Here is a 27888-nt window from a genome sequence, read left to right as displayed (position 1 = left end):
AAGGATATAAGGGATCGACTTTATTCAGTCGGTTCAACACCTTTTAGAAACTAGTCAAGCTTGATGTTTGTCAATCAAAGCACAGTAAATTGCCTATGCGTCACCACTCTGTAGCGGCATGTGAAACACGCCAGAGTCCAAAGTTACATTTCTTCCTCACTGGCCCAATTGGGCCAGTTGGCCAAAAACTCTGCTGGCCCGAACAGAATTTCTACTGGTCCAGACATGGTGTAGTTCTTAAATGCATTGCAGTTATGCAGGGCTAATAGATTGGCATGCGTTCTCCCTATATTCAGCTATTAATAGACTTCTTTTGGTTATTATGATATGTATTTATGTATGTATTAAAAAGCTGTGTAATATAATTTAGCAATGCAAGTCATTACTCTATTCTTTAGAAACAAATGCAATTCTAAAGTATGTTGTTTTGAGATTTTAAAATAGGACACTGCCCATTTAAGACAAACATTTAGCGAGTAGATTGCTATTGCTAATAACTCATCAGCAACTGCACGACTATATATAAAACAGTTAAAATCTGAGGCCCCCACCAGACCCTAACCCGCTAATATAGAAAATGTGCTGTAGGCTAGTCAGAGGGCGGAACGAGTTTGACAAGGGGTGCATGTTTTTTTGGGGCCTGATTTCGATACGTTTCTGCTTATAATTTCTGATATTTTGGTAAGCTATGTGTTAGTCAACTTGTCTATAATTAGATACATGCAGCTTCTCTTCTGTCATTATATGTTGCTCTAGATCAGCTATGCCCAAACTGGGGTACGCACAACGCCGTCGGGGGTACACCAAATAAAAATGTCATCCAAATGTGATTTTCTCTTCACATTTTCAAACAGTACATTTACATTTTCCAACGGGGCTATACATTTGGGTGAGGTTTTTCTCTCGCCGGAGTAGCCTCGTTTCACCGCCAAAAATAAAATTAAACCATCTAGTGTTCAGCGAAATAACAACACAATGTCAAATACAGGTAGCCTAGTCAAATAGTTAACATCCAATCACATTAACCGTTACTCTCTCGTGGGAAACCTTCATCTCGCGCAGACATTTTAGAAACATGACACTTTGAAAAATAAGCCACATGAGTTTTTGAGAGAGAATAAAGACAACTTTTGAGTAGTAAGACATGAATAAAAGCAACAGATACCATTAATAAGAAGGAGCTAGAAGAGTCTTATATGGTAAGCTACCGAGTGGCTAGGACAGACAAGCCCCATACTATTGTGGGGGACTTAATTCTTCCTGCTGCTGCGGATATGGCTGGGACATTGCTGGGAGAAAAGGCCACAAAACAACTATACAGACAATACCTTCATCAAACAACACTGTTTCACGACGCATCAGTGACATGGCAGGAGATGTTTTGAAACAATTACTGCTTAGCATACAAGCCAGTGAATTCTATGCATTACAGCTGGATGAGTCAACAGACGTGGTGGGCCTGGCACAGCTCCTGGTATATGTCTGTTACATTAATGGGGGGTCAATTAAGGAAGACATCCTCTTCTGCAAATATGCAAATTATTCAACCCACACGCCCTTCAGGACAACATGAGGATATTTTTTAAGTACTGGACAGCTTTGTGACATCAAATGGACTTTGGTGATTAAGATGTGTTAGTATCTGTACTGATGGTGCAAAAGCCATGACAGCGGGACATAGTGGAGTGGTAACGCGCGTGCAAGTAGATGCTCCCGACGCCACTTGGGTACACTGCAGTATCCACGAGAGGCTCTTGCTGCCAAGGGCATGCCTGACAGCTTGAAAAACGTTTTGGAAACTACAGTGAAAATGGTTAACTTTGTTAAAGCAAGGCCCCTGAACTCCCATGTATTTTCTGCATTATGCAATGATATGGGCAGCGACCATGTAACGCGAATAATGCAGTACACTGGTTATCAAGAGAAAAGGTATTGACACGAGCTTAAAGTTTTCTTTACTGACCATAATTTTCACTCTTGCATGATGATGAGTTTCTCACACGACTGGCCTATCTGGGTGCTGTTTTTTCTCGCCTGAATGATCTGAATCTAGGATTACAGGGACTCTCTGCAACTATTTTCAATGTGCGGGACAAAATTGAGGCTATGATTAAGAAGTTGGAGCTCTTTTCAGTCTGCATTAACAAGGACAACACACCGGTCTTTCCATCATTGTATGATTTATTTTGTGCGCAAATGAACTCAAGCTTACGGACAATGTCAAATGTGATATAGAGAAGCACCCGAGTGAGCAATTACGCAGGTACTTTCCTGAAACGTACGACACAAACAACTGGATTCATTATCCCTATCATGCCCTGCCTCCAGTCCACTTACCGATATCTGAACAAGAGATCCTCATCGAAATTGCAACAAGCGTTTCTGTGAAAATGTAATTTAAATCAGAAGCCACTGCCAGATTTCTGGATTGGTCTGCGCTCAGAGTTTCTTGCCTCGGCAAGTCGTGCTGTTAAGACACTGATGCCCTTTGCAACCATGTACCTATGTGAGAGTGCATTCTCAGCCCTCACTAGCATGAAAACTAAATATAGGTACAGACTGTGTGGAAAATGATTTAAGACACTCACCAAACATTGTGCATCCCATCCTTTAAAGCACACCCTTCTCATTAACCTGTGGTGAGTTATTCACCATTTTCGATGTACAAATAAGGTTTTATATGTAAGAAGGCTTAAAGCAAAATAATTGATTATTATAATATTATTATTTGTGCCCTGGTCCTATAAGAGCTCTTTGTCACTTCCCACGAGCCGTGTTGTGACAAAAACTCACACTCATTCTTATGTTTAATAAATGTATCATATGTTTGTGTGGCAGGCTTACAATGATGGCAAAAAACAACATTTGAGAGTGTGCTGATCCTGGTGCTAGAGGGGGTACGCAGCTGGAGGTTGAATGTTTGAAGGGGTACGGGACTATTAAAAGTTTGGGAACCACTGCCCTAGGAGTAGAGGTCGACTGATTAATCGGAATGGCCGATTAATTAGGGCCGCTTTCAAGTTCTCATAACAATCGGAAATCTGTATTTTTGGACACCGATTTGGCCCCAAATTTTTTTTTTACACCTTTATTTAACTAGGCAAGTCAGTTAAGAACACATTCTTATTTTCAATGACGGCCTAGGAACGGTGGGTTAACTGCCTTGTTCAGGGGCAGAACGACAGATTTTTACCTTGTCAACTCGGGGATTCAATCTTGCAACCTTACGGTTAACTAGTCCAACGCTCTAACCACCTGATTACATTGCACTCCACGAGGAGCCTGCCTGTTACGCGAATGCAGTAAGAAGCCAAGGTAAGTTGCTAGCTAGCATTAAACTTATCTTGTAAAAAACAATCAATCAATCATAATCACTAGTTAACTACACATGGTTGATGATATTACTAGTTTATCTAGAGTGTCCTGCGTTGCATATAAGCGATGCGGTGCTCATTCGCGAAAAAGGACTGTCGTTGAGCCAAGGTGTACCTAACCATAAATATCAATGCCTTTCTTAAAATCAATACACAAGTATATATTTTTTAAACCTGCATATTTAGTTAATATTGCCTGCTAACATGAATTTATTTTAACTAGGGAAAATGTGTCACTTCTCTTGCAACAGAGGCAGGGTATATGCAGCAGTTTGGGCCGCCTGGCTCGTTGAGAACTATGTGAAGAATATTTATTCTAACAAAGACAGCCAACTTTGGCAAACGGGGGATGATTTAACAATAGCGCTTTTGCGAAAAAAGCACAATCGTTGCACGACTGTACCTAACCATAAACATCAATGCCTTTCTTAAAATCAATACACAGAAGTATATATTTTTAAACCTGCATATTTAGCCAAAAGAAAACCAGGTTAGCAGGCGATATTAACCAGGTGAAATTGTGTCACTTCTCTTGCGTTCATTGCACGCAGAGTCAGGGTATATGCAACAGTTTGGGCCACCTGGCTCGTTGCGAACTAATTTGCCAGAATTTTACGTAATTATGACATAACATTGAAGGTTGTGCAATGTAACAGGAATATTTAGACTTATGGATGCCACCCGTTAGATAAAATACGGAACGGGTACGTATTTCACTGAAAGAATAAACGTTTTGTTTTCGAGATCATAGTTTCCAGATTCGACCATATTAATGACCTAAGGCTCGTATTTCTGTGTATTATGTTATAATTAAGTCTATGATTTGATAGAGCAGTCTGACTGAGCGATGGTAGGTACCAGCAGGCTCGTAAGCATTCATTCAAACAGCACTTTTGTGCGTTTTGCCAGCAGCTCTTCGCAACGCTTCAAGCATTGCGCTGTTTATGACTTCCGTGACTTCGCTGTTTATGATTTTTCAACGCCGATACCGATTATTGGAGGACCAAAAAAAAGCCGATACCGATTAAAACGGCCGATTTGTAAAATGTATTTGTAATAATGACAATTACAACAATACTGAATGAACACTTATTTTAACTTAATATAATACATCAATAAAATCAATTTAGCCTAAAAATAAATAATGAAACATGTTCAATTTGGTTTAAATAATGCAAAAACAAAGTGTTGGAGAAGAAAGTAAAAGTGCAATATGTGCCATGTAAGAAAGCTAACGTTTAAGTTCCTTGCTCAGAACATGAGAACATATGAAAGTTGGTGGTTCCTTTTAACATGAGTCTTCAATATTCCCAGGTAAGAAGTTTTAGGTTGTAGTTATTATAGGAATTAACGGCCAAATCGGTGTCCAAAAATACAGATTTCCGATTGTTATGAAAACTTGAAAATCGGCCCTAATTAAATCGGCCATTCCGATTAAATCGGTCGACCTCTAGTGAAAACGACCCAACATGTTTTGGTGAAGATCTCAGTTCAGGTTGACTGCATATTTTATGTGGTTGAAATACTATCAGCTTTTATGATGCTGATAAACTTAGCACCTCTACAGACGGTATCTAACTGCGCATTCTCTCAAGATGCTGAAAGAAAAAGGTATATACCTTCTCCACCCTTGACCCGAGACAAAATGTTACCTACATTTGGTGTATCATTTTACTGCAATAAATGTGTAATTCTGTAGGAGTTAATAATAAGGCTGTGGCAAGTTTCAGACCTTCCGTCACGGTCCAGATTTTAGTATCCATTTAAACCATCTGAATAGTAGGCTACATTTCCCTTGACATGCCATAGGCCTATTTGAAGTCCCGTCTTGTGACGGTCATATTTGTATAGTGCCTTATAATCATCACACATAACGCAGCCAGCACTGCTATCATCCTCTTTGACCACTTACCAAATCTTTCACAAACATTACTTATCTGGCCCTCCCTTTTTTTTTTTACTCCGACATTGTCCTTTTTGCCTCCATGAATTGACTTTATCGGCCGGTTCCCAAATGCATTTGGCGATTGGCATGTATGCTATTTTGCGCTTACAGTTAGGCCCTAAAGCTTAGGCTTATGCACCAATGCCAGATAAATAATGAAAGTAAAATCTTAGGCTAAAAGTAGCCTTTTGATATATACAGTCGTTGCCAAAAGTTTTGAAAATGACATATACATTTTCACAAAGTCTGCTGCCTCAGTTTGTATGATGGTAATTTGCATATACTCCAGAATGTTATGAAGAATGATCAGATGAATTGCAATTAATTGCAAAGTCCCTCTTTGCCATGCAAATGAACTGAATCCCCAAAAAACATTTCCAATGCATTTCAGCCCTGCCACAAAAGGACCAGCTGACATCATGTCAGTGATTCTCTCGTTAACACAGGTGTGAGTGTTGACAAGGACAAGGCTGGAGATCACTCTGTCATGCTGATTGAGTTCGAATAACAGACTGGAAGCTTCAAAAGGAGGGTGGTGCTTGGAATCCTTGTTCTTCCTCTGTCAATCATGGTTACCTGCAAGGAAACACGTGCCGTCATCATTGCTTTGCACAAAAAGGGCTTCACAGACAAGGATATGGCTGCCAGTAAGATTGCACCTAAATCAACCATTTATCGGCTCATCAAGAACTTCAAGGAGAGCGGTTCAATTGTTGTGAAGAAGCCTTCAGGGCACCCAAGAAAGTCCCGCAAACGCCAGGACCGTCTCAAGTTGATTCAGCTGCGGGATCGGGGCACCACCAGTACAGAGCTTGCTCAGGAATGGCAGCAGGCAGGTGTGAGTGCATCTGCACGCACAGTGAGGCGAAGACGTTTGGAGGGTGGCCTGGTGTCAAGAAGGGCAGCAAAGAAGCCACTTCTCTCCAGGAAAAACATCAGGGACAGACTGATATTCTGCAAAAGGTACAGGGATTGGACTGCTGAGGACGGGGGTAAAGTCATTTTCTCTGATGAATCCCCTTTCCGATTGATTGGGGCATCCGGAAAAAAGCTTGTCTGGAGAAGACAAGGTCAGTGCTACCATCAGTCCTGTGTCATGCCAACAGTAAAGCATCCTGTTACCATTCATGTGTGGGGTTGCTTCTCAGCCAAGGGAGTGGGCTCACTCACAATTTGGCCTAAGAACACAGCCATGAATAAAGAATGGTACCTACACATCCTCCGAGAGCAACTTCTCCCAACCATCCAGGAACAGTTTGGTGACGAACAATGCCTTTTCCAGCATGATGGAGCACCTTGCCATATGGCAAAAGTGATAACTAAGTGGCTCGGGGAACAAAACATCGATATTTTGGGTCCATGGCCAGGAAACTCCCCAGACCTTAATCCCATTGAGAACTTGTGGTCAATCCTCAAGAGGCGGGTGGACAAACAAAAACCCACAAACTCCAAGCATTGATTATGCAAGAATGGGCTGCCATCAGTCAGGATGTGGCCCAGAAGTTAATTGACAGCATGCCAGAGTGGATTGCTGAGGTCTTGAAAAAGAAGGGTCAACACTGCAAATATTGACTCTTTGCATCAACTTCATGTCATTGTCAATAAAAGCCTTTGACACTTATGAAATGCTTGTAATTATACTTCAGTATTCCATTGTAACATCTGACAAAAATATCTAAAGACACTGAAGCAGCAAATTTTGTGTCATTCTCAAAACTTTTGGCCACGACTGTACATTGAACAAGAATGATACATTTATATATTTAAAAAAAAAAGTATTGTTTTCTCTTTATTCAACCCACACGCCATTCATCCACACAATATTTAATGAGAGTAAACCCACACGCCCTTCATCCACACAATATTTAATGAGTAAACCCACGCGCCCTTCATCCACACAATATTTAATGAGAGTAAACCCACACGCCCTTCATCCACACAATATTTAATGAGAGTAAACCCACACGCCCTTCATCCAGACAATATTAAATGAGAGTAAACCCACGCGCCCTTCATCCACACAATATTTAATGAGAGTAAACCCACGCGCCCTTCATCCACACAATATTTAATGAGAGTAAACCCACACACGCCCTTCATCCACACAATATATTTAAAAAAATAAATTTTACCCCCTTTTCTCCCCAATTTTCGTGGTATCCAATCGCTAGTAATTACTATCTTGTCTCATCGCTACAACTCCCGTACGGGCTCGGGAGAAACGAAGGTCGAAAGCCATGCGTCCTCCGAAGCACAACCCAACCAAGCCGCACTGCTTCTTAACACAGCGCGCCTCCAACCCGGAAGCCAGCCGCACCAATGTGTCGGAGGAAACACCGTGCACCCGGCCCTCTTGGTTAGCGCGCACTGCGCCCGGCCCGCCACAGGAGTCGCTGGACCGAGATGAGACAAGGAAATCCCTACCGGCCAAACCCTCCCTAACCCGGACGACGCTAGGCCAATTGTGCGTCGCCCCACGGACCTCCCGGTCACGGCCGGCTGCGACAGAGCCTGGGCGCGAACCCAGAGACTCTGGTGGCACAGCTAGCGCTGCGCATCCACACAATATTTAATGAGAGTAAACCCACGCGCCCTTCATCCACACAATATTTAATGAGAGTAAACCCACACGCCCTTCATCCACACAATATTTAATTAGAGTAAACCCACACACGCCCTTCATCCACACAATATTTAATGAGAGTAAACCCTCACGCCCTTCATCCACACAATATTTAATGAGAGTAAACCCTCACGCCCCCGATATAACCACAAGGACTGAAGGTTATGAGTCAAACCGTGCATCGATAATGGGCTCTTCTTTTTGCTCTGGACAGCTCGCATGGTAAGGCACCTAATTTAGGCTACTGCTCAAGAAGTTGTGATACGCGGGAGCGGGGTGGTGCTTGAAGGAACCTCAAATCATATTGCTAAAATACAAATAGCATGACATTTATGGCAGGTAGTCTTCAAAATGTAGAGTAGGTAAATGTTGAACTGGAATGCAAAAATACGCGAAAAAGTTACTGGCCGGACAGGGCCATTCACTGACGAGATCCACTGGCCCACCACTGGCCCACCACGTGTTTACTGCCCCCGGGGCATCATTAATGTTGGACCCTGCACACGAAAGAAAATAAATTAATGTGTCAGAAAACCATAGGCTAAGTGGATTTCGATTAATCTTTACCAAATTATATGGTAATTTGCATGTCCCTCACATCATATGGGCCATGCAAATTCATGCGCTCTCTCGCCGTGTAGTTCGACGCGACCACAGCGCACTACTAAATGGGTCGTTCACGAATTAACTGCTTAATTTTTTTGTACGGATCTTTTTGGTGAATGTCGGGAACCGAATCGCATTGGTGAAAGAGCTGCATCGGTGAAAGAGACGTACATTTGGCTTCCTGATTTGCATACTGCTACTGTTAACTCGAAATGACACAACAACAAGGTTCCAGTTTAACAAAGTTTACTATACTATATGAACACACTACAAGGTAGCCATTCCACTCCAGGCTAGGTCCATCAACAACAAGACTCCCTGCGCACCCTAAAGAGGGTGAATCCTCACTGTAGAAACAATAAATAGCGGGGAGAGCGTGTCAATCTGATGCTGATTTGAGCGTGTCAATGCCCATGCTGATTTGCAGGCCATCTAATAATTGGCCAGGTAAACATTTATTTGAACGTGCATTTCATGACATAATGGGAGCCTACCCTTTGGGCTTTACATTGGAGTTTGCAATTTCTTCATGGTTCTAGGACGATTTTTAAGCATTTAGAACTCTGGGAACCAAATGAGCCTGCTCTTTTACGTGAACGGAGGAGCCAAATGAGCAGTCTCTTTCAGGTGAACGGAGGAGCCAAACGAGCAGTCTCTTTCAGGTGAACGGAGGAGCCCAAACGAGCAGTCTCTTTCAGGTGAATGGAGGAGCCAAACGAGCAGTCTCTTTCAGGTGAACGGAGGAGCCAAACGAGCAGTCTCTTTCAGGTGAACGGAGGAGCCAAACGAGCAGTCTCTTTCAGGTGAACGGAGGAGCCAAACGAGCAGTCTCTTTTACGTGAACGGAGGAGCCAAACGAGCAGTCTCTTTCAGGTGAACGGAGGAGCCAAACGAGCAGTCTCTTTCAGGTGAACGGAGGAGCCAAACGAGCAGTCTCTTTCAGGTGAACGGAGGAGCCAAACGAGCAGTCTCTTTTAGGTGAACGGAGGAGCCAAACGAGCAGTCTCTTTTAGGTGAACGGAGGAGCCAAACGAGCAGTCTCTTTCAGGTGAACGGAGGAGCCAAACGAGCAGTCTCTTTTAGGTGAACGGAGGAGCCAAACGAGCAGTCTCTTTCAGGTGAACGGAGGAGCCAAACGAGCAGTCTCTTTCAGGTGAACGGAGGAGCCAAACGAGCAGTCTCTTTTAGGTGAACGGAGGAGCCAAACGAGTAGTCTCTTTCAGGTGAACGGAGGAGCCAAATGAAACGGCTCACTGAGAAGACTGGGAATGCCCGAGCACACAGACACACCAAGGTACCGAGAGACGGGACCGACAGACTGTCAAACCAGCAGTGTTTCCCTGTCGTTGCTCACTTTGTGACTGACAGGCGCCTGTCCTATCAATAGATGCTAGAAGATGCATATCGTTCATTCTAGCAGGAGCGGGCTCGGCTAATTATTTTCTGACTAGCGAATTGAAAATTAGCCTAGCTAATTTAAGTGGAAAAAGTACCCGGGTGAAAATGACGAATCGGCTGTATAGCCGACGCAAGTGGAAAACACTGTTATAAAGCCAAGTGTTAGAATATATAAATGGGAGAGACGGGGATGAGGCCGAATAGGAAGGAGGTAGGAGAGGAAGAGGGAGACCAGGGGTAGGGTGGAGGTGGGGGAAAGAAAGGTCCCTTTCAGACAGTGCGGTTAGCTTAATTTTTTGTGCAGTGTGAATGCTCCAAAAGGAACTCAGGCCCCTCAAAAGAGCCCCTGAAGCAAACCGAACTGAGACCATGTCGAGAGGTGCTCGGAGTTCGGTTCGCTTGAATTGCGCGGTCCGGTCCCCTTCTTTAGGGAACACAAAGCTCTCGGGTTGTCTTATCATTATTCCGGCACCATACATTAGGCTATTGCAATACTGTTTCCCTTGGCATAACCCCTCACATTGGTGCCACAGAAGAGCGAAGATGATGATGTGCCGGTACGAGGAAAAAGCGTGTGATGTTTTGGATATTGATTAGCGATTGTCAAAGATGCATAGAAATTCTCCAAAATATGTAGAGTTTTGTATCGACACGATGTTCAGATTATTTGTTTGCAATATGTGGTCTATAGGCTAAGATAGCTTCATAAGCTGTTTATTCAATTGTGGGCTTTGAATAGTGTGAGAAGTCAACATTTGGTAATAATCACAACATCCAAAATCAATGCTAGCTCTTCAAGGAGCAGTAGCCTACATTGGGTGTACAATTTTCAATGACATTATTAAATCTGCAGTTATTCTTCTGCTATTTATTCACATGTTAATATTATGTTTGGATTCTAATTATTATGTCTCATATTTTAACTAAATGCAATCTATTAGCTTCCAAAAAGTAAGTAGGTACATCTAGCTGTCCAATAACACGGAATGGATTATCCTGCACTTTGTAAAAACTCAGAGTGCATTGAGTGAATGTTGGAAAAAGATTTTGGTTCCTTTCAAAACATAGCAATGTGAAAGCTAAGAGGACTCAGACTGCAAAATAGGTGAAGTGAACTGGCAAAAGAGTTGGGTCCTCATTCAAAGGAAAAGGCAGCGTGAATACAAAGAGAACCGAGTTTTTGATCTATTTTTTACCTCCGAGTTCACTTTAAAGAGGACTATATGTGAAAACACCCTCAGAGGCCATTCAGCCAGACTTCAGGCAGAGAGACGAAGAGATGGAGAGTGGAGGCTTTAAGAGGAACAGTACAGCTCATTCTTGACTCAGTCAGTTCCTGTCCTCCTCTCTCTCCTCCTTCCACTGTCAGCCAGAGCCAGGCCCTCTCTCATTCTATCAATGTCCTGCTGCTGAGGCAACACAAAAACAGTCCCCTCCACTTCTCTCCATTTTCTGTTTGACCAACAATTTTTCTAAAGTAATTTTTTGAGACGTGAGAGATTTAGGTGAGGGTTAGGGAGTAGTGCTTATGCCGTAGAGAGGGAGAGGAAGTGGATAGGGGTGTTCTAGCAAGATAAGACAGGCCCTGATGGAGAGTAAGCAGTCGCAGTGTATCAAATTTACAATGGCAGATTAGTATCTATACAGCCGCCTTCAAAGAAGGTATCTCTGCCCCATGGAGATAGTAGAGAACACAGAGCCCCTTTAAAGTAGGAGTAGGGCATTAACTATTTAACACAAATCTGAAGATATCATTCAAAATAAGGCTATATTAGTGACCGTATTATAACACTGCTTTCAACTGTAAAGTAGGTGAATAGAAGATCAGAACATTTTTGAGAATACATACATAGTCAAAGAGGATGGTGGGGTTGCTATGGCTCAGCTTCCCTATCTGCCGCCCAGATGGTTTCACATTCTCTTTGGTCAATCGCCTGGAAAGAAAGAAAGAAAGAAAGAAAAGAAAGGAGGAAAGAAAAGAAGCAAGAAAAGAAGGAAAGTAAAGAAGCAAAGAAAGAAGCAATGAAAGAAGGAAAGAAAAGAAGCAAGGAAAGAAGCAAGGAAAGAAAAGAAAGGAGCAATTTAACACATTTATTGAAGTATCTTGCAAATATACATTAACCCTGTAAATTATGTGGCACCACTGGTTTGATGGTTAGGCTAGATTGAAAAATATTATTTAGTAGAAGAATTTACAACTAATGAACTTGCACTCAATGGTTGCGTGCTTCATGCTGATATACATTTATCAAAATTATATTTTTTCCAACTCTCACACAGCATTATTGACAAAATTATACTTCACGTCAACAAAACTAAGGAAAGGTAAATTTTGTGCAGGAATCCATACTTTTAAAGTCATGTACACTGTGTGCCCTATATGTAATTGGTGATTCAGAGTTTATCCCATGTGTAACTCTGTTGTTTTTGTAGCACTGCTTTGCTCCATCTTGGCCAGGTCGCAGTTGTAAATGAGAACGCAGTTGTAAATGAGAAAAAATGTTAAACTAAAAAAAGTAGGTAGCAAAAGGACCACCACCAGGGACTCCTTTCCTACTGTGGTGCTGCACAGTGCACTGCACACACATACTGTATACATGATGCAGGCCAGGGACAGGCACGACACATTCATTAACTTCCTTGTTCTCGTCTTCGTTAGCCACCTTGTATTGACACAGAGCAGTGGTGACATGTCACTCAGCAGAGCTGTATCCATATCAAAAGGTATGTTTAATGACATCCAGGCAATGTTCCATTTTCAAGATGAATAAGCACTGGACTAAAAGCACTGACATCCTTCAGTTAATTACACAAGACTAAGACGCAAATGTATTCAGTAGCAGCAACTTATGTAACAATGGTTTGTACAACATGGGGCTAGGTGAGAGGGTCAAGGACCTATGAGAGCAGGGCAGGGCAGCAGGCCAGAGGAGCAGGGTTGGAGTGCTGCTACGCTAGCCTCATAAATCTGACATAGATGGGAGTAGTCCGCTTGAGTGCATCTGCAGAGCAATCTTCTCTAATCCCCCCTGCCTTCCAGAGCTGCAGGATGTCAGCCCTCCATCACCACTTTATCCATTAGTCTCCCCTCTTACAGAATAAACTGTTCCTTCCCCCATCAGACAGAGTGATGCACGCTGGTGTGGTTATATTCCCTATCACCAACACCACCACCACACAGCCTCAGGGTAATTCCTCTTGTCAAGGTGCTCACACACACACACAAGCAATCAGTGGAAACAGCTTCACAGGAGCCAGAGCGTTTACAAAACGCGTGTGTGTAGGGGGAGCACAACCTGGCTGGCCGAGCACTGTTCCTGCCGGGTGGGATTCAGCAGAATATTGATGACTCGGGGGAAAGGACGCCTGCTCCATACCCAGCTGCCAGCTTCCATTAAAATGAATGGAGGGATGACCTTTTATTTTCTTCTGTTAGGGGGGGGGTAGGCTTAGGGGGGTCAGGGTAGGAAACAAACCATGGCTTCCCAGAGTGACTGCTCTGTCATACAGTATCACACAGCCCTGAGGTGCTCGGCTTTGTGTGTGGCAGCAGTGATGGGAATATGTCCACTGGTACAGTACAGGGAAACATGAGGCCTCAGGCACAAACATCGAATAAACATGTACTTCCACTCATGGAAAACATGTATCATACAGCATTACTGTGAAAAGCAGTAAATACTATGCATGTACAAGCTACCATGAAGTGCCATTGGAAATGCATTGGATTTAATTTTAAAGTGACAATCCGGAATTTGTATATTCTATCCTTCAGCCGTTTCCCAAAGCAAGTGACAGGGTGACCACTGTGTTTTAAATCCCGATTGCCTCCATTAACACAATTGTGCCAAATTCAAATACACTAAGGATGTTTTACAGCAAGTGTGCTGATCAGGTGCTTATCATTCCTCATGCAATGAAGACAGTTGCTCTTAGGACATGTGTACAACATTTTTACTGTGCTAAAATATCATATTGCTCTCCAAGTATTACAGCCGTAAGAGATGTGTTGAATAGAGTGAACATGCAGTCCTGATATTCAGTAGGGTGTGAGTGGCTGAACCTCAGCACTGACCCCACAAAGTCCAGTGTTTCAGAAATAAAACAAGCCTGGGGCCCATTCCAAAGTAGGCACCTACACCAGCCCACATCTGCTATTACGAGTGTGTGCGTTCATGCGTGTGAGAACTGTCTTGTTGGCAGTGGGAGTAAAAAAAAAATTGAGAACTGGATTAAATGAAATATTACTGGCCCAGTTAGTGATACATGACATGCTATTTTATCAAATCAATTCTCTGTAATTAATATTACCTGATTAAACTAATAATGTAAATGTAATTAACTAGGAAGTCGGGGCACCACGAAAGAATGTTTATAGAGCGGTTGTCTTCCGAATAAACTCTTAAAAGACCTGGTAATCTTTTATAATAGCAGTCAATTATCAATCGTCACCTTATTAAGTAAGTCTCATCTGAACGTCGTAAAATTATTCGTTATCTTCACGAACACTGGCTAACAAGTTGAATCAGCAATACAACATTTGGTTTAATTATTTATTTACTAAATACCAAAATAAATCACACAGAATTAGATATACACAGGATGGATCATACATTGATTACTAATTATGTCATACATGAAAACGTCCTTAGCGGACGGAACTGATATGCCAGCTGGTTACACAAAGAAAGGGGTTTGGGTTTGAATGAAAGCGCAGGAAGAATGAGGGACAAAAGGATTGGGTCTCTATCGGACCTTATGAAGCTATGCTATCGTAAATACAGAATCTTATGCATTCTAAATAACCGCCCATTTGGAAAAGGAAAATGCAAGAAATATTTACTCTGAGCTGCGCTTCGATAGATTGGTCGAAGATGGAAGGCTGTGTTGCCCAGCAGAGATCTCCCTTGTCCTTTGTGGTAGAACGGATACGTTGTAGTACCGTCGCCGTGTGGTAGAACGGACACGTTGTAGTACCCTGTCTTTCTGAAGAGATTGTATGTTCTTTCCTAGCCCACGTTTACAGCTGCTGCTGCTGCTGCTAACTCGATGTCTAGGATGTATCACTTCTTTAGTGAATAAGAGTTCAAAGTTCATACCAAGTTGCCATACTATATTCTGGCTGGTATAGTCACATTCATCCTTCCAGCGTGGCGATCGTTACCTCCACGATGATATTCGCCATTTTAAACGAGTGAGCTGAGTTCACTTGTGAATCCAATTCTCTCATTTCGAAGCTAAAATAACATTTAATCTTTTCACAAATAGTTTCATATTTAAACATTTTAATTGCACAACAATTCCATGTGAATCTGATAACTAGAATGTGTCGACTTCCCAAGATGCACTTTATGTCGTCCTATCATCAGTAATAATGTCTCAGACGACAACTGATCCAACATCATATTCTTTAACTTCTTGTCAATAGGGGGGCGCTGTTTTCACTTTGGGAAAAATCGTGCCCAAATGAAACGGCCTCGTACTCTTTTCTAGATCATACAATATGCATATTATTATTACTATTGGATAGAAAACACTCAGAAGTTTCTAAAACTGTTTGAATTATATCTGTGAGTAAAACAGAACTCATTTTGCAGCAAACTTCCATATAGGAAGTGAAAAATCTGAAAACGAGGCTCTGTTTCAGGGCCTGCCTATTCAACTGGCTTTTATTTATCGATATGCATGCACTTCATACGCCTTCCACTAGATGTCAACAGGCAGTGGAAGGTGGAATGGGGTGTCTAGCTTGATCTGAGGCCGAACAAGAGCTTTTGGAGTGACAGGTCAGGAATTTTCTTTGTCTTCGAAGGCACGCGGCGGAGCTCGACATTGTCTTCTGAAAAGCGTTCGGTTTACACGGCGAATATCTCCGGCTCTGATTTTATTTGATACATATGATAATAACATCATAAAGTAGGTTTTTTCAACCGAGTTTTATCAGTTTATTCAACGTTTATTGGGACTTTTGGAGTTTTCCGTTCTTTGCGCCAAGAGAGGATGGGAATGTTAGCAACCTTGGCTAGCATTGTGGTGCGAATTCGACAGAAGAAATGGACATTCTAAAACCAAACAACGATTTATTCTGGACCAAGGACTCCTTGTACAACATTCTGATGGAAGCTCAGCAAAAGTAAGAAAACATTTATGATGTTATTTCGTATTTCTGTGTAAAATGTTGACTACTATTCTCCGCCGTGTTGGTGAGTGCTGTCTCACAATAACGCAAGCTGTATGTTATGGTAAAGTTATTTTTAAAAATCTAACACAGCGGTTGCATTAAGAACCAGTGTATCTTTAATTTGCCATACAACAAGTATTTTTATGTAAAGTTTATGATGAGTTCTTTGGTCAGATTAGGTGAGTGTCTAAAATATCTCCGGACATTCTGGGAAAATGTTGCTACGTATTCACAATGTATAACCACGATTTGAAGCTCTAAATATGCACATTTTCGAACAAAACATAAATGTATTGTATAACATGATGTTATAAGACTGTCATCTGATGAAGTTGTCCAAAGGTTAGTGATTCATTTTATATCTTTTGCTGGTTTTTGCGAAAGCTACCTTTGCGGTGAATAAATGCGTTTGTGTGTTTGGCTACTGTGGTAAGCTAATATAATTCTATATTGTGTTTTCGCTGTAAAACACTTAAAAAATCTGAAATTTGGCTGGATTCACAAGATGTTTATCTTTCATTTGCTGTACACCATGTATTTTTCATAAATGTTTTATGATGAGTATTTATGTATTTCACGTTGCTCTCTGTAATTATTCTGGCTGCTTTGGTGCTATTTTTGATGGTAGCTGCAATGTAAAACTATGATTTATACCTCAAATATGCACATTTTCGAACAAAACATAAATGTATTGTATAACATGTTATAAGACAGTCATCTGATGAAGTTGTTTCTTGGTTAGTGACAAATTTTATCTCTATTTTGTCGGTTTTGTGAAAGCTACCTATGCGGTGGAAACATGGTGAAAATATGCGGTTGTGTGTTTGGCTATTGTGGTTAGCTAATAGAAATACATAGTGTTTTCGCTGTAAAACATTTTAAAAATCGGAAATGATGGCTGGATTCACAAGATGTTTATCTTTCATTTGCTGTATTGGACTTGTGATTTCATGAAAATTATATTATATGATATCCCTGTCCCATTAGGCTAGGCTAGTCAGCTTTTTTGATGAGGAGGATCCCGGATCCGGGAGAGAGAAGTGGTAGAGGTTTTAAGTACCAGGGGATATTTTCAACTGGTTGGATTAACAAAATATGGTCCCGTTCCCAACCTTTTGATGTTACCAGACTCTCTCTACGTTAACCAAGGGCTTTCCAAGAGTTTATTCGGAAGACACACATTCTTTCGTGGTCCTCCGACTTCCTAGTTAATTACATTTACATGATTAGTTTAATCAGGTAATATTAATTACAGAGAATTGATTTGATAAAATAGCATGTCATATATCACTTAATCCATAGCAAAGACACGACACCACGAAAGTGACAGAACAGTCCTAGCTGTGCCAACCTAAAAAATTACCATGGTAACCATGGCTGCATGTTAGCGCTTCTCAGCAGCACCCACCACACACACACACACACACACACACACACACACACAAACACTAGGATTCATACACATTTAGACAGATCCAATTTCACGAATTTCCCATGACCAACAATTGGCAGCGTCTATGTGCGTATAAATAAAGTAAAGATAAATGTGGTATCATTACTGGGAGACTACTCTCTGACCCACTGTACCATCTCCTATCGTTGGGCAAGGCACTTAACCCTCGCACCAAGTAGAACACCTGTTAGACAACTGTATAAAACACAAGTGGTCAACCCTCAGTGGCTCAGTCTGGAGAGCTACTGGGTGGGCAGGCTTTTGATACAGCCCTGCTCAAACACATCAGAGTTCATTTATCAAGGTCTGGTTGAGCAGCTCATTTCTAAAATGTGGTTTGTTAGAGAGGGAATAAAACCCAGTAGCTCTCCTGAAGGATGGTTGACCACCCTTGATGTAAAACATTGCGACATTACATCCAAAGACGTTTTAAGCCTTTATAAAATAATTAGCTCATTCAATATATCAAATGGCTATGGTAGGATACAAATATTTTTTATTCAGCTGAAGCAAGCCCAAACATTTTCTTCAGAAAATGTATATTTTCTTGTTTAGTCATTTATCTTAGAAGTGTTTACGTTGCAGGCTGACTAGCATCTATTGAGTTGCAATGTCCCATACATTGAATGTCCAAAATAAATTGAAGTATCTACAAAACAAGTTTTGAATTGGCTACCTAGTTAGTCTGTTTTCTATCGTATTTTATTGCCTCTCTCCTTGAGCAACGGCCCACTCACACACAGACACTCTAAAGTGTCACATTCCGATCCTGACTGATATGTTTAAAAAAAAATGTATTTTTATTAATTTCCCTGACTTTTCAGGTTTGACAATTTCCCAAAACTTTTCCAGGCCTGGAAAACACAATTGTAAAATTCCATGACTTCCCCAGGATTTTCATGACCGTACGAACCCTGACACACACATACACCTTTTTTGACAAGTTTCCAATAGCAACCACTGAAAAATCAAATGGACAAAGTAACGGAGTTCATCTCCTACAGACATTTGTGAGAAACACTGACTGGTTTAGAGGGGTTTCCTAGAGATGCTGCTACATCATACTCAAGGGGCACGGGTTGGACACCTGATTTCAGTTAGATTTTATTTAACCAGGCAAGTCAGTTAAGAACAAATTGTTATTTACAATTACGGCCTACCAAAAGGCCTCCTGAAGGACGGGGATTAAAAAATATATATAGGACGAAACACACATCACGACAAGAGACAACACTAAATAAAGGGGCACCTTACAAAATAGCCTCCAACACTCTACTCAGCAAACTGGATGTAGTCTATCACAGTGCCATCCGTTTTGTCACCAAAGCCTCATATACCACCCACCACTGCGACCTGTATGCGCTCGTCGGCTGGCGCTCGCTACATATTCGTCGCCAGACCCACAGGCTTCAGGTCATCTATAAGTCTATGCTAGGTAAAGCTCCGCCTTATCTCAGCTCACTGGTCACCATAACAACACCAACCCGTAGCACGCGCTCCAGCAGGTATATTTCATTGGTCATCCCCAAAGCCAACACCTTTAGCCGCCTTTCCTTCCAGTTCTCTGCTGCCAATGACTGGAATGAATTGCAAAAATCGCTGAAGTTGGAGACATATCTCCCTCACTAAATTTAAGCATCAGCTATCTGAGCAGCTTACTGATCGCTGCAGCTGTACATAGCCAATCTGTAAATAGCCCATCCAATCTACCTACCTCATCCCCATATTGTTTTTATTTACTTTTTTTCCTCTTTTGCACAGCAGTATTTCTACTTGCACATCATCATCTGCACATCTATCACTCCAGTGTTCATTTGCTAAATTGTAATTACTTCGCTACACTTGGCCTATTTATTGCCTTACCTCCTTACTCCATTTACACACTGTATATAGACTTTTCTATTGTGTTATTGACTGTACTTTTGTTTAAAACCATGTGTAACTCTGTGTTGTTGTTTTTGTCGCATTGCTTTGCTTTATCTTGGGCAGGTCACAGTTGTAAATGAGAACTTGTTCTCAACTGGCCTACCTGGTTAAATAAAGGTTAAATAAATATTTTTAAAATAACCTAAGACAACATAGCATGGCAGCAACACAGCATGGTAGCGACACCACATGTGTATGTGACCAATAAAATTTGATTTGACGACAACATGGTAGCAACACAACATGGCAGCAGCACAAAACATGGTACAAAAACATTATTGGGCACATACAACAGCACAAAAACAAGAAGGTAGAGACAACGGATGCCTGAAAAGAAAAAAGAAAAAAGAAAAAAAAAGGATGTAGAAACGTGACTTCTAAGTGCCACAACCACACATTGGATAAAACAGGCACTGTAAATAACTGGTATGGCGGTAGGTAGGTAGGCGTAGCAACGTGACTTACTTCATGATGTATTTAGCTCTGTCCACAGTCTGAGCTTTGACCTTGACCAGCAGTGGGTGGCTGGTGTACGTCTCGTTCTTCCACTGCCCGTATAGCCGGTACCTGGGGACCACAGGTAGAACACAGGTGGGTGTGTTAACACTGACGTATCTAATAGTACACACACCAGGACCAGCCTGGGACAAGGACCTTTCAATACCAGAACACAACAGGGCGGAGAATAGAACAATTCGTATAAACGCACATACTCCTGTCTCTGTGTGGACTTTGCTTTCTCCATAAGATGGATTCAAAACAGCTGGCCAAACATGTCAGTTCAAGTAAAAAAATGGCACCGCTATGATTGTGTGTGTGTGTGTGTGTGTGTGTGTGTGTGTGTGTGTGTGTGTGTGCGTGCATGCATAGAGTACCAGTCAAAAGTTTGGACACACCTACTCATTCAAGGGGTTTTCTTTATGTTTACTATTTTCTACATTGTAAAATAGAAGAAGACATCAAAACGATGAAATAATACATACGGAATCATGCAGTAACCAAAAAAAGTGTTAAACAAATCTAAATATATTTTATATTTGAGATCCTTCAATGTAGCAACCCTTTGCCTCAATGACAGCTTTGCACACGCTTGGCATTCCCTCAACCAGCTTCATGAGGTAGAGACCTGGTATGAATTTCAATTAATCTACGGGATCGGTGTCCCCCCCACGGGACGGTTGAGCTAACGTGTGCTAATGTGATTAGCATGACGTTGTAAGTAACAAGAACATTTCCCAGGACATAGACATGTCTTATATGGGCAGAAAGCTTAAATTCTTGATATTATAACGGCACTGTCCAATTTACAGTAGCTATTACAGTGAAAGAATACAATGCTATTGTTTGAGGAGAGTGCACAGCTATGAACTCAAAAATGTATTAATAAACCAATTAGGCACATTTAGGTAGTCTTTTTGAGTGGCTGCTGCCAACATACTGACTCAACTCCAACCCACTTTAATAATGGAAATTGATAAAAAATGTATCACTAGCCACTTTAAACAATGCCACTTAATATAATGTATATGTATATACTGTACTCTATATCATCTACTGCATCTTGCCATCTTTATGTAATACATGTATCACTAGCCACTTTAAACTATGCCACTTTTATGTTTACATACCCTACATTACTCATATCATATGTATATACTGTACTCTATATCATCTACTGCATCTTGCCATCTTTATGTAATACATGTATCACTAGCCACTTTAAACTATGCCACTTTTATGTTTACATACCCTACATTACTCATCTCATATGTATATACTGTACTCGATACCATCTACTGCATCTTGCCTATGCCGTTCTGTACCATCACTCATTCATATATCTTTATGTACATATTCTTTATCCCTTTACACTTGTGTGTATAAGGTAGTAGTTGTGGAATTGATAGGTTAGATTACTTGTTGGTTATTACTGCATTGTCGGAACTAGAAGCACAAGCATTTCGCTACACTCGCATTAACTTCTTGGAACTATAGGGGGTGCTGTTCCGCATTAGCATATTTGGGTCTCCAAATTAAACTGCCTCGTGCTAAATTCTTGATCGTACAATATGCATATTATTGTTATTATTGGATAGAAAACACTTTCTAGTTTCTATAGCCGTTGGAATTTTGTCTCTGAGTGGTACAGAACTATATCTACAGCACTTTTCATGACAGGGGTCAGATTTCAGAAATGTTTACCCCTGATCTGGAGTCTGTTTTTAAGGCGACAGTGAATGCTATGAAGAAACCGACACTGCCTACGTCTTCCTCTGGGTGTCTGTACGTCATCACGTTTTGAATGGAGTCCATTGCACAATCACAGCCACTATAAAACAAGAAAACGTGGAAGTACCACTCTCTTTTCTTCGTGCGTCACAAGCAGGATGGACATCGGACTTGCCTCATTCCAAATCGTTGTTTAACCAGTAATATTTGTCTGGTCATGTTTTTACTCGTTATAGTTGTTAAAAACATCATAATGTAGTTAATTTGAACCGTTTTATAGCAATTTATATCCGTTTAGTGCGATTCTGAGGAATTTCTTTGTCGTGCACTTTTAAGCTTTGGGAACGTTTCGGGGTCTCGGTCGTTGTTAGTGGACATTTCGAAGGACAGAGGACATCTATCGACCAAAAGAAGTTTATAACATAGAAAGGATACATTGCCCAAGAATCTGATGGAAGAACAGCTCAAAGTAAGCAATATTTAATATGATAAATCGTTGTTCTGTCGAAATATTTTAAACGCATATTTCGCCATTTTGTTTGGTATAGCTTCACTTGGCGAACCCTGTATTGAAAAGTAAGGATAATTTTAAAAATGTAAGTCAGCGGTTGCATTAAGAACTAATTTGTCTTTCGATTCCTGTCAACCCTGTATTTTTTAGTCAAGTATATGATTAGCTTTCGATTAAACTAGATCACTCTGAAAGCTGACGTCCCTCATTTTGATGCTTGAGTTGTGACTATTTCCATTGTATAACCACGGTTTTGTATGGCTAAATATGCACATTTTCGAACAAACTGTATATGTATGTTGTAAAATGATGTTACAGGAGTGTCATCGGAAGAATTCTGAGAAGGTTAGTGAAAAAATTAATATATTTTGGCGGTGATTACGTTATAGCGCTCTTTGGCTGGAATCGATGCTCTGGTAACGTTTTCACATGTGGTATGCTAACTTATCGATTTATTGTGTTTTCGCTGTAAAACGCTTAGAAAATCTGAAATATTGTCTGGAATCACAAGATCTGGGTCTTTCCATTGCTATGCTTTGTCTATTCTTATGAAATGTTTTATTAAGAGTAAATTGGTCATACACGTTGCTCTCTATAGTAATTCTAGTCGTCTTGTGATGGTCGGTGCAATTGTAAACTGTGATTTCTACCTGAAATATGCACTTTTTTCTAACAAAACCTATCCTATACCATAAATATGTTATCAGACTGTCATCTGAAGAGTTTTTTTCTTGGTTAGTGGCTATCAATATCTTAGTTTAGCCGAATTGGTGATAGCACCTGAAGTAGTAAGAAACTGATGGAGTTAGAAAAGTGGTGTATTTTGCTAACGTGTTTAGCTAATAGATTTACATATTTTGTCTTCCCTGTAAAACATTTTAAAAATCTGAAATGGTGGCTTTATTCACAAGATCTGTATCTTTCATCTGGTGTCTTGGACTTGTGATTTAATGATATTTAGATGCTACTATCTACTTGTGAAGCTATGCTAGCTATGCTAATCAGTGTGTGGGGGGGTGGGGGGTGATCCCGGACCCGGGGTAGAGGCTCGTTAGAGGTTAACATCTGCTAACCATGTGTATGTGACAAATAAAATTTGATTGAACATTTTGAACAGAAATGCAATGGTTCATTGAATCAGTCTAAAACTTTGCACATACACTGCTGCCATCTAGAGGCCAAGATCTAAATTGCCCCAAAACTGCAACAATACATTATGGCCTTTCTCTTGCATTTCAATGATGAAAAAATACAAAATAATTTCGTTTTAACAGATCTAATGTGTTATATTTTCCTACGTTAATTTCACATTTCCGCAAAGAGTTTCCTTTCAAATGGTATCAAGAATATGCATATCCTTGCTTCAGGTCCTGAGCTACAGGCAGCTAGATTTGGGTATGTCATTTTAGGCGAAAATTGGTAAAAGGGGTACGTTCATTTGTGGAATTTACTTCTTAATGTGTTTGAGCCAATCACTTGTGTTATGACAAGGTAGGGTTGGTATACAGAAGATACCCCTATTTGGTAAAAAAACAAGTCCATATTATGGCAAGAACAGCTCAAATAAGCAAAGAGAAACGACAGTCCATCATTACTTCAAGACATGAAAATCAGTCAATAAGGAACATTTCAAGAACTATTAAAGTCTCTTCAAGTGCATTCGCAAAAACCATCAAGCGCTATGATGAAACTGGCTCTCATGACGACCGCCACAGGAATGGAAGACCCAGAGTAACCTCTGCTGAAGAGGATAAGTTCATTAGAGTTACCAGCCTCAAAAATTGCAGCCCAAATAAATGCTTCAGAGTTCAAGTAACAGACACATCCTAACACCAACTGTTCAGAGGAGACTGTGTGAATCAGGCCTTCAATGATCGAATTGCTGCAAAGAAACCACTACTAAAGGACACCAATAAGAAGAAGAGACTTGCTTGGGCCAAGAAACATGAGCAATGGACATTCGACCGGTGGAAATCTGTCCATTGGTCTGACGAGTCCAAATTTGAGATGCAGCGTAGGTGAACGGATGATCTCCACATGTGTGGTTCCCACCATGAAGCATGGAGGAGGTGTGATGGTGCTTTGCTGGTGACATCGATTTAAAATTCAAGGCACACTAAGCAGCATGGCTACCACAGCATTCTGCAGCAATACGCCATCCCATCTGGTTTGCACTTAGTGGGGCTATCATTTGTTTTTCAACAGGACAACGAGCCAAAACACACCCTCCAGGCTGTGAAAGGGATATTTGACCAAGAAGGAGAGTGATGGAGTGCTGCAACAGATGACCTGGCCTTCACAATCACCTGACCTCAAACCAATTTGAGGTCAGGCGCCAACAAGCGCTCAGCATATGTGGGAACTCCTTCAAGACTGTTAGAAAAGCATTTCAGATGAACCTGGTTGAGAGAATGCCAAGAGTGTGCAAAGCTGTCAACAAGGCAAAGGGTAGCTACTTTGAAAAATCTCAAATATATTTTGATTTGCTTAACACTTTTTTGGTTACTACATGATTCCATGTGTTATTTCATAGTTTTGATGTTTTCAGTATAATTCTACAATGTAAATTTAAAAAATAAATAAAGATAAAACCCTTGAATTAGTAGGTGTGTCCAAACCTTTGACTGATACTATATAGAAACTCACCAAAAAAAGAAATGTCCCTTTTTCAGGACCCTGTCTTTCAAAGATAATTCATAAAAATCCAAATAACTCCACAGATCTTCATTGTAAAGGGTTTTAAACACTGTTTCCCATGCTTGTTCAATGACCCATAAACAATGAACATGCACCTGTGGAACGGTCATTAAGACACTAGCAGCTTAGACGATAGGCAATTAAGGTCACAGTTATGAAAACTTAGAGGACACTAAAGAGGCCTTTCTACTGACTCTGAAAAACACCAAAAGAAAGATGCCCAGGGTCCCTGCTCATCTGCATGAACGTGCCTTAGGCATGCTGCAAGGAGGCATGAGGACTGCAGATGTGGCCAGGGCAATAAATTGCCATGTCCATACTGTGAGACGCCTAAGACAGCGCTACAGAGAGACAAGATGGACAGCTGATCGTCCTCGCAGTGGCAGACCATGTGTAACAACACCTGCACAGGATCGGTACATCCGAACATCACACCTGTGGGACAGGTACAGAATGGCAAAAACAACTGCCCGAGTTACACTAGGAACGCACAATCCCTCCATCAGTGGTCAGACAGTCCAGCCTCTCTCAGCCTATTGCGGACAGAGGGCTTGTTGGCCTGTTGTAAGGCAGTTCCTCACCAGACATCACCGGCAACAACGTCGCCTACGGGCACAAACCCACTGTCGCTGGACGAGACAAGCACTTTTTGCCAGTCCTGTCACTGACGAGTTGCGGTTTTGTCTCACCAGGGGTGATGGTCGGATTCGCGTTTATCGTCGAAGGAATGAGCGTTACACCGAGGCCTGTACTTTGGAGCGGGATTTATTTGGAGGTGGAGGGGCCGTCATGGTCTGGGGCGGTGTGTAACAGCATCATCGGACTGAGCTTGTTGTCATTCTCAACGCTGTGCGTTACAGTGAAAACATCCTCCTCCCTCATGTGGTACCCGTCCTGCAGGTTCATCCTGACATGACCCTCCAGCATGACAATGCCACCAGCCATACTGCTCGTTCTATGCGTGATTTCCTGCAAGACAGGAATGTCAGTGTTCTGCCATGGCCAGCGAAGAGCCCGGATCTCAATCCTATTGAGCACGTCTGGGACCTGTTGGATCGGAGGGTGAGGGCTGGGCCATTCCCCACAGAAATGTCCGGGAACTTGCAGGTTCCTTGGTGGAAGAGTGGGGTATCTCACAGCAAGAACTGGCAAATCTGGTGCAGTCCATGAGGAGTAGATGCACTGCAGTACTTAATGCAGCTGGTGGCCACACCAGATACCGACTAACTTTTGATTTTGACCCCCCCCTTTGTTCAGGTACAATTTATTCAATTTCTGTTAGTCACATGTCTGTGGAACTTGTTCAGTTTGTGTCTCAGTTGTTGAATCTTGTTTTGTTCATACAAATATTTACACATGTTAAGTTTGCTGAAAATAAACGCAGTTGACAGTGAGAGGACATTTCTTTTTTTTGCTGAGTTTATATACGTCTCACCTGTGCTGGTAAGGGAACAGTTTGAAGAGGCCCCAGAGTTCTTCTGACATGCAGGCGTTACACTCCATTAGAGAGAGCGAGGGCAGCAGCACCTGGTCTGCAATGCTCAGGAAACAACTCAGCAATGTGTCCTAGGAGGGAACAGCAGCACATCAACTACCAGAGCACAAACCACAGTGTGTGTATGCTCATATTCTATTTATTCTCTGTGCATACCTCTTACTGATTAGCACAACAAGGCTGTTCCAAGTCACTTCTTGGTCTCATTTACTTTGATAACTCACCATTTTGTCCTTGATGTGGTCATTTCTAGCCTCATTTTGGTACTGTAGGAACAAAAGAGGACAATTAATGAGATGAAGCCAGAGTATGAGAGGTTATGCCAAATAATGTTCCTTTGGGGATCAATTAAAGCATTACTTATCATCAAATGACAAACTGATGGTGGGGCCTGTACCTCTTTCATGAAGCCCTTGCCCAGTCGTACTATCTTGGCAAAGAGGATGGGGTCGTGGGAGAGGTGAGGCCCCAGGTAGCAGAGCATGCTGAACACGTCCCTGCGTAAGTCCTCAAAGCTCTCGGCAGGCCTGGGGGCCCGCTTGTTCCTCAGGGGCCTCATCACACAGCCCTTGGCCCCTTTGGGGACCCCGGCTCTGCAAGGGAAACACAGGTGAGACAGGGCATACTAAACACATCAACATAGAGCCTCCATTGCTCTAGTGTGAACAGGAAGTGGTTCTGTTTGTGGTTGTCATTATGTCGGTGTGTTTTCCGTGTGTCCCCCTACAATTGAATGAAAGGCTGGCATCAGAGTAGGTTATAGTCTGGCTGGCTGTGTATGTACACTCTGGCATGTCGTGTTGCAGTGTATTTAGGTGCATGTGTGTTCATCTCTTTGTTCCACCAGTGTGTGAAGAGCACTAAGTGAATCTGTGGGAGCGGGCAGGCACCTGCGGTACAGCGGCTCCACAGTCAGGTGCAGCAGCTGGCACAGTGCCAGGGCGATGGCCTTGTGAGAGGTGGCGTAGAAGGCAGGCATCTGGTCCATAATGCTCTGGGCATGGTGCCAGTCTCCGATCCTCAGCAGCGCTTCCAGCAGGCCCAGCTTCTGGTTATCAGGAGGCTGAGCGGAGAGGGGGAGATACTGAGTGTGAATGTGTGTGTGTTTGAGTGAAGCTCAGGGCAATTGGAGCAACAGAAGCAGTAGTTAGAGAGCAGCTCTTCCTAAGTCCTTAGTTTATGACTGTCAGTAATAAACTAGCTGAGGGATCTCACACAGTACAAAGCAGGCCCATTAAAAGAGGTTACGGAGGATTTGCAAACACAAAGCCAAGTCAGTAAATCCCGAGACGTCATTTACTCCAGCAGCAATGGATGGGAACAAGGAAGTGTAGAAATCCCTCATCCTATCTGACGCTGCACTTCATTTGTGTGTGACTGACACAACCAACTGTGACACAGCATAGTAACAAGGCAGTGCTGTCAGGGAGAGGCTGTGACCGTGGGATGA

General features: G+C 41.9%; 1 protein-coding gene across 3 annotated transcripts in view; it reads right to left on the bottom strand.

Annotated features, from left to right (window-relative positions):
- The window catches only part of LOC139537318 (THO complex subunit 2-like), an 86754-nt gene that overhangs the window by 33903 nt on the left and 24963 nt on the right, over positions 1–27888 (bottom strand). For all 3 annotated transcript variants that reach the window (XM_071338486.1, XM_071338488.1, XM_071338489.1), the window contains 6 exons: positions 27329–27501; positions 26836–27031; positions 26663–26704; positions 26379–26509; positions 19972–20073; positions 11796–11880 (listed from right to left, as the gene is read on the bottom strand). In XM_071338486.1, coding sequence (XP_071194587.1) covers positions 11796–11880; positions 19972–20073; positions 26379–26509; positions 26663–26704; positions 26836–27031; positions 27329–27501 — 729 coding nt within the window. The remainder of the gene's footprint in view (positions 1–11795; positions 11881–19971; positions 20074–26378; positions 26510–26662; positions 26705–26835; positions 27032–27328; positions 27502–27888) is intronic.

Source organism: Salvelinus alpinus, chromosome 13, assembly GCF_045679555.1.
Source record: "Salvelinus alpinus chromosome 13, SLU_Salpinus.1, whole genome shotgun sequence".
In the NCBI taxonomy this organism is placed as follows: domain Eukaryota; kingdom Metazoa; phylum Chordata; class Actinopteri; order Salmoniformes; family Salmonidae; genus Salvelinus; species Salvelinus alpinus.
This window is presented reverse-complemented; position numbering and strand designations above follow the sequence as displayed.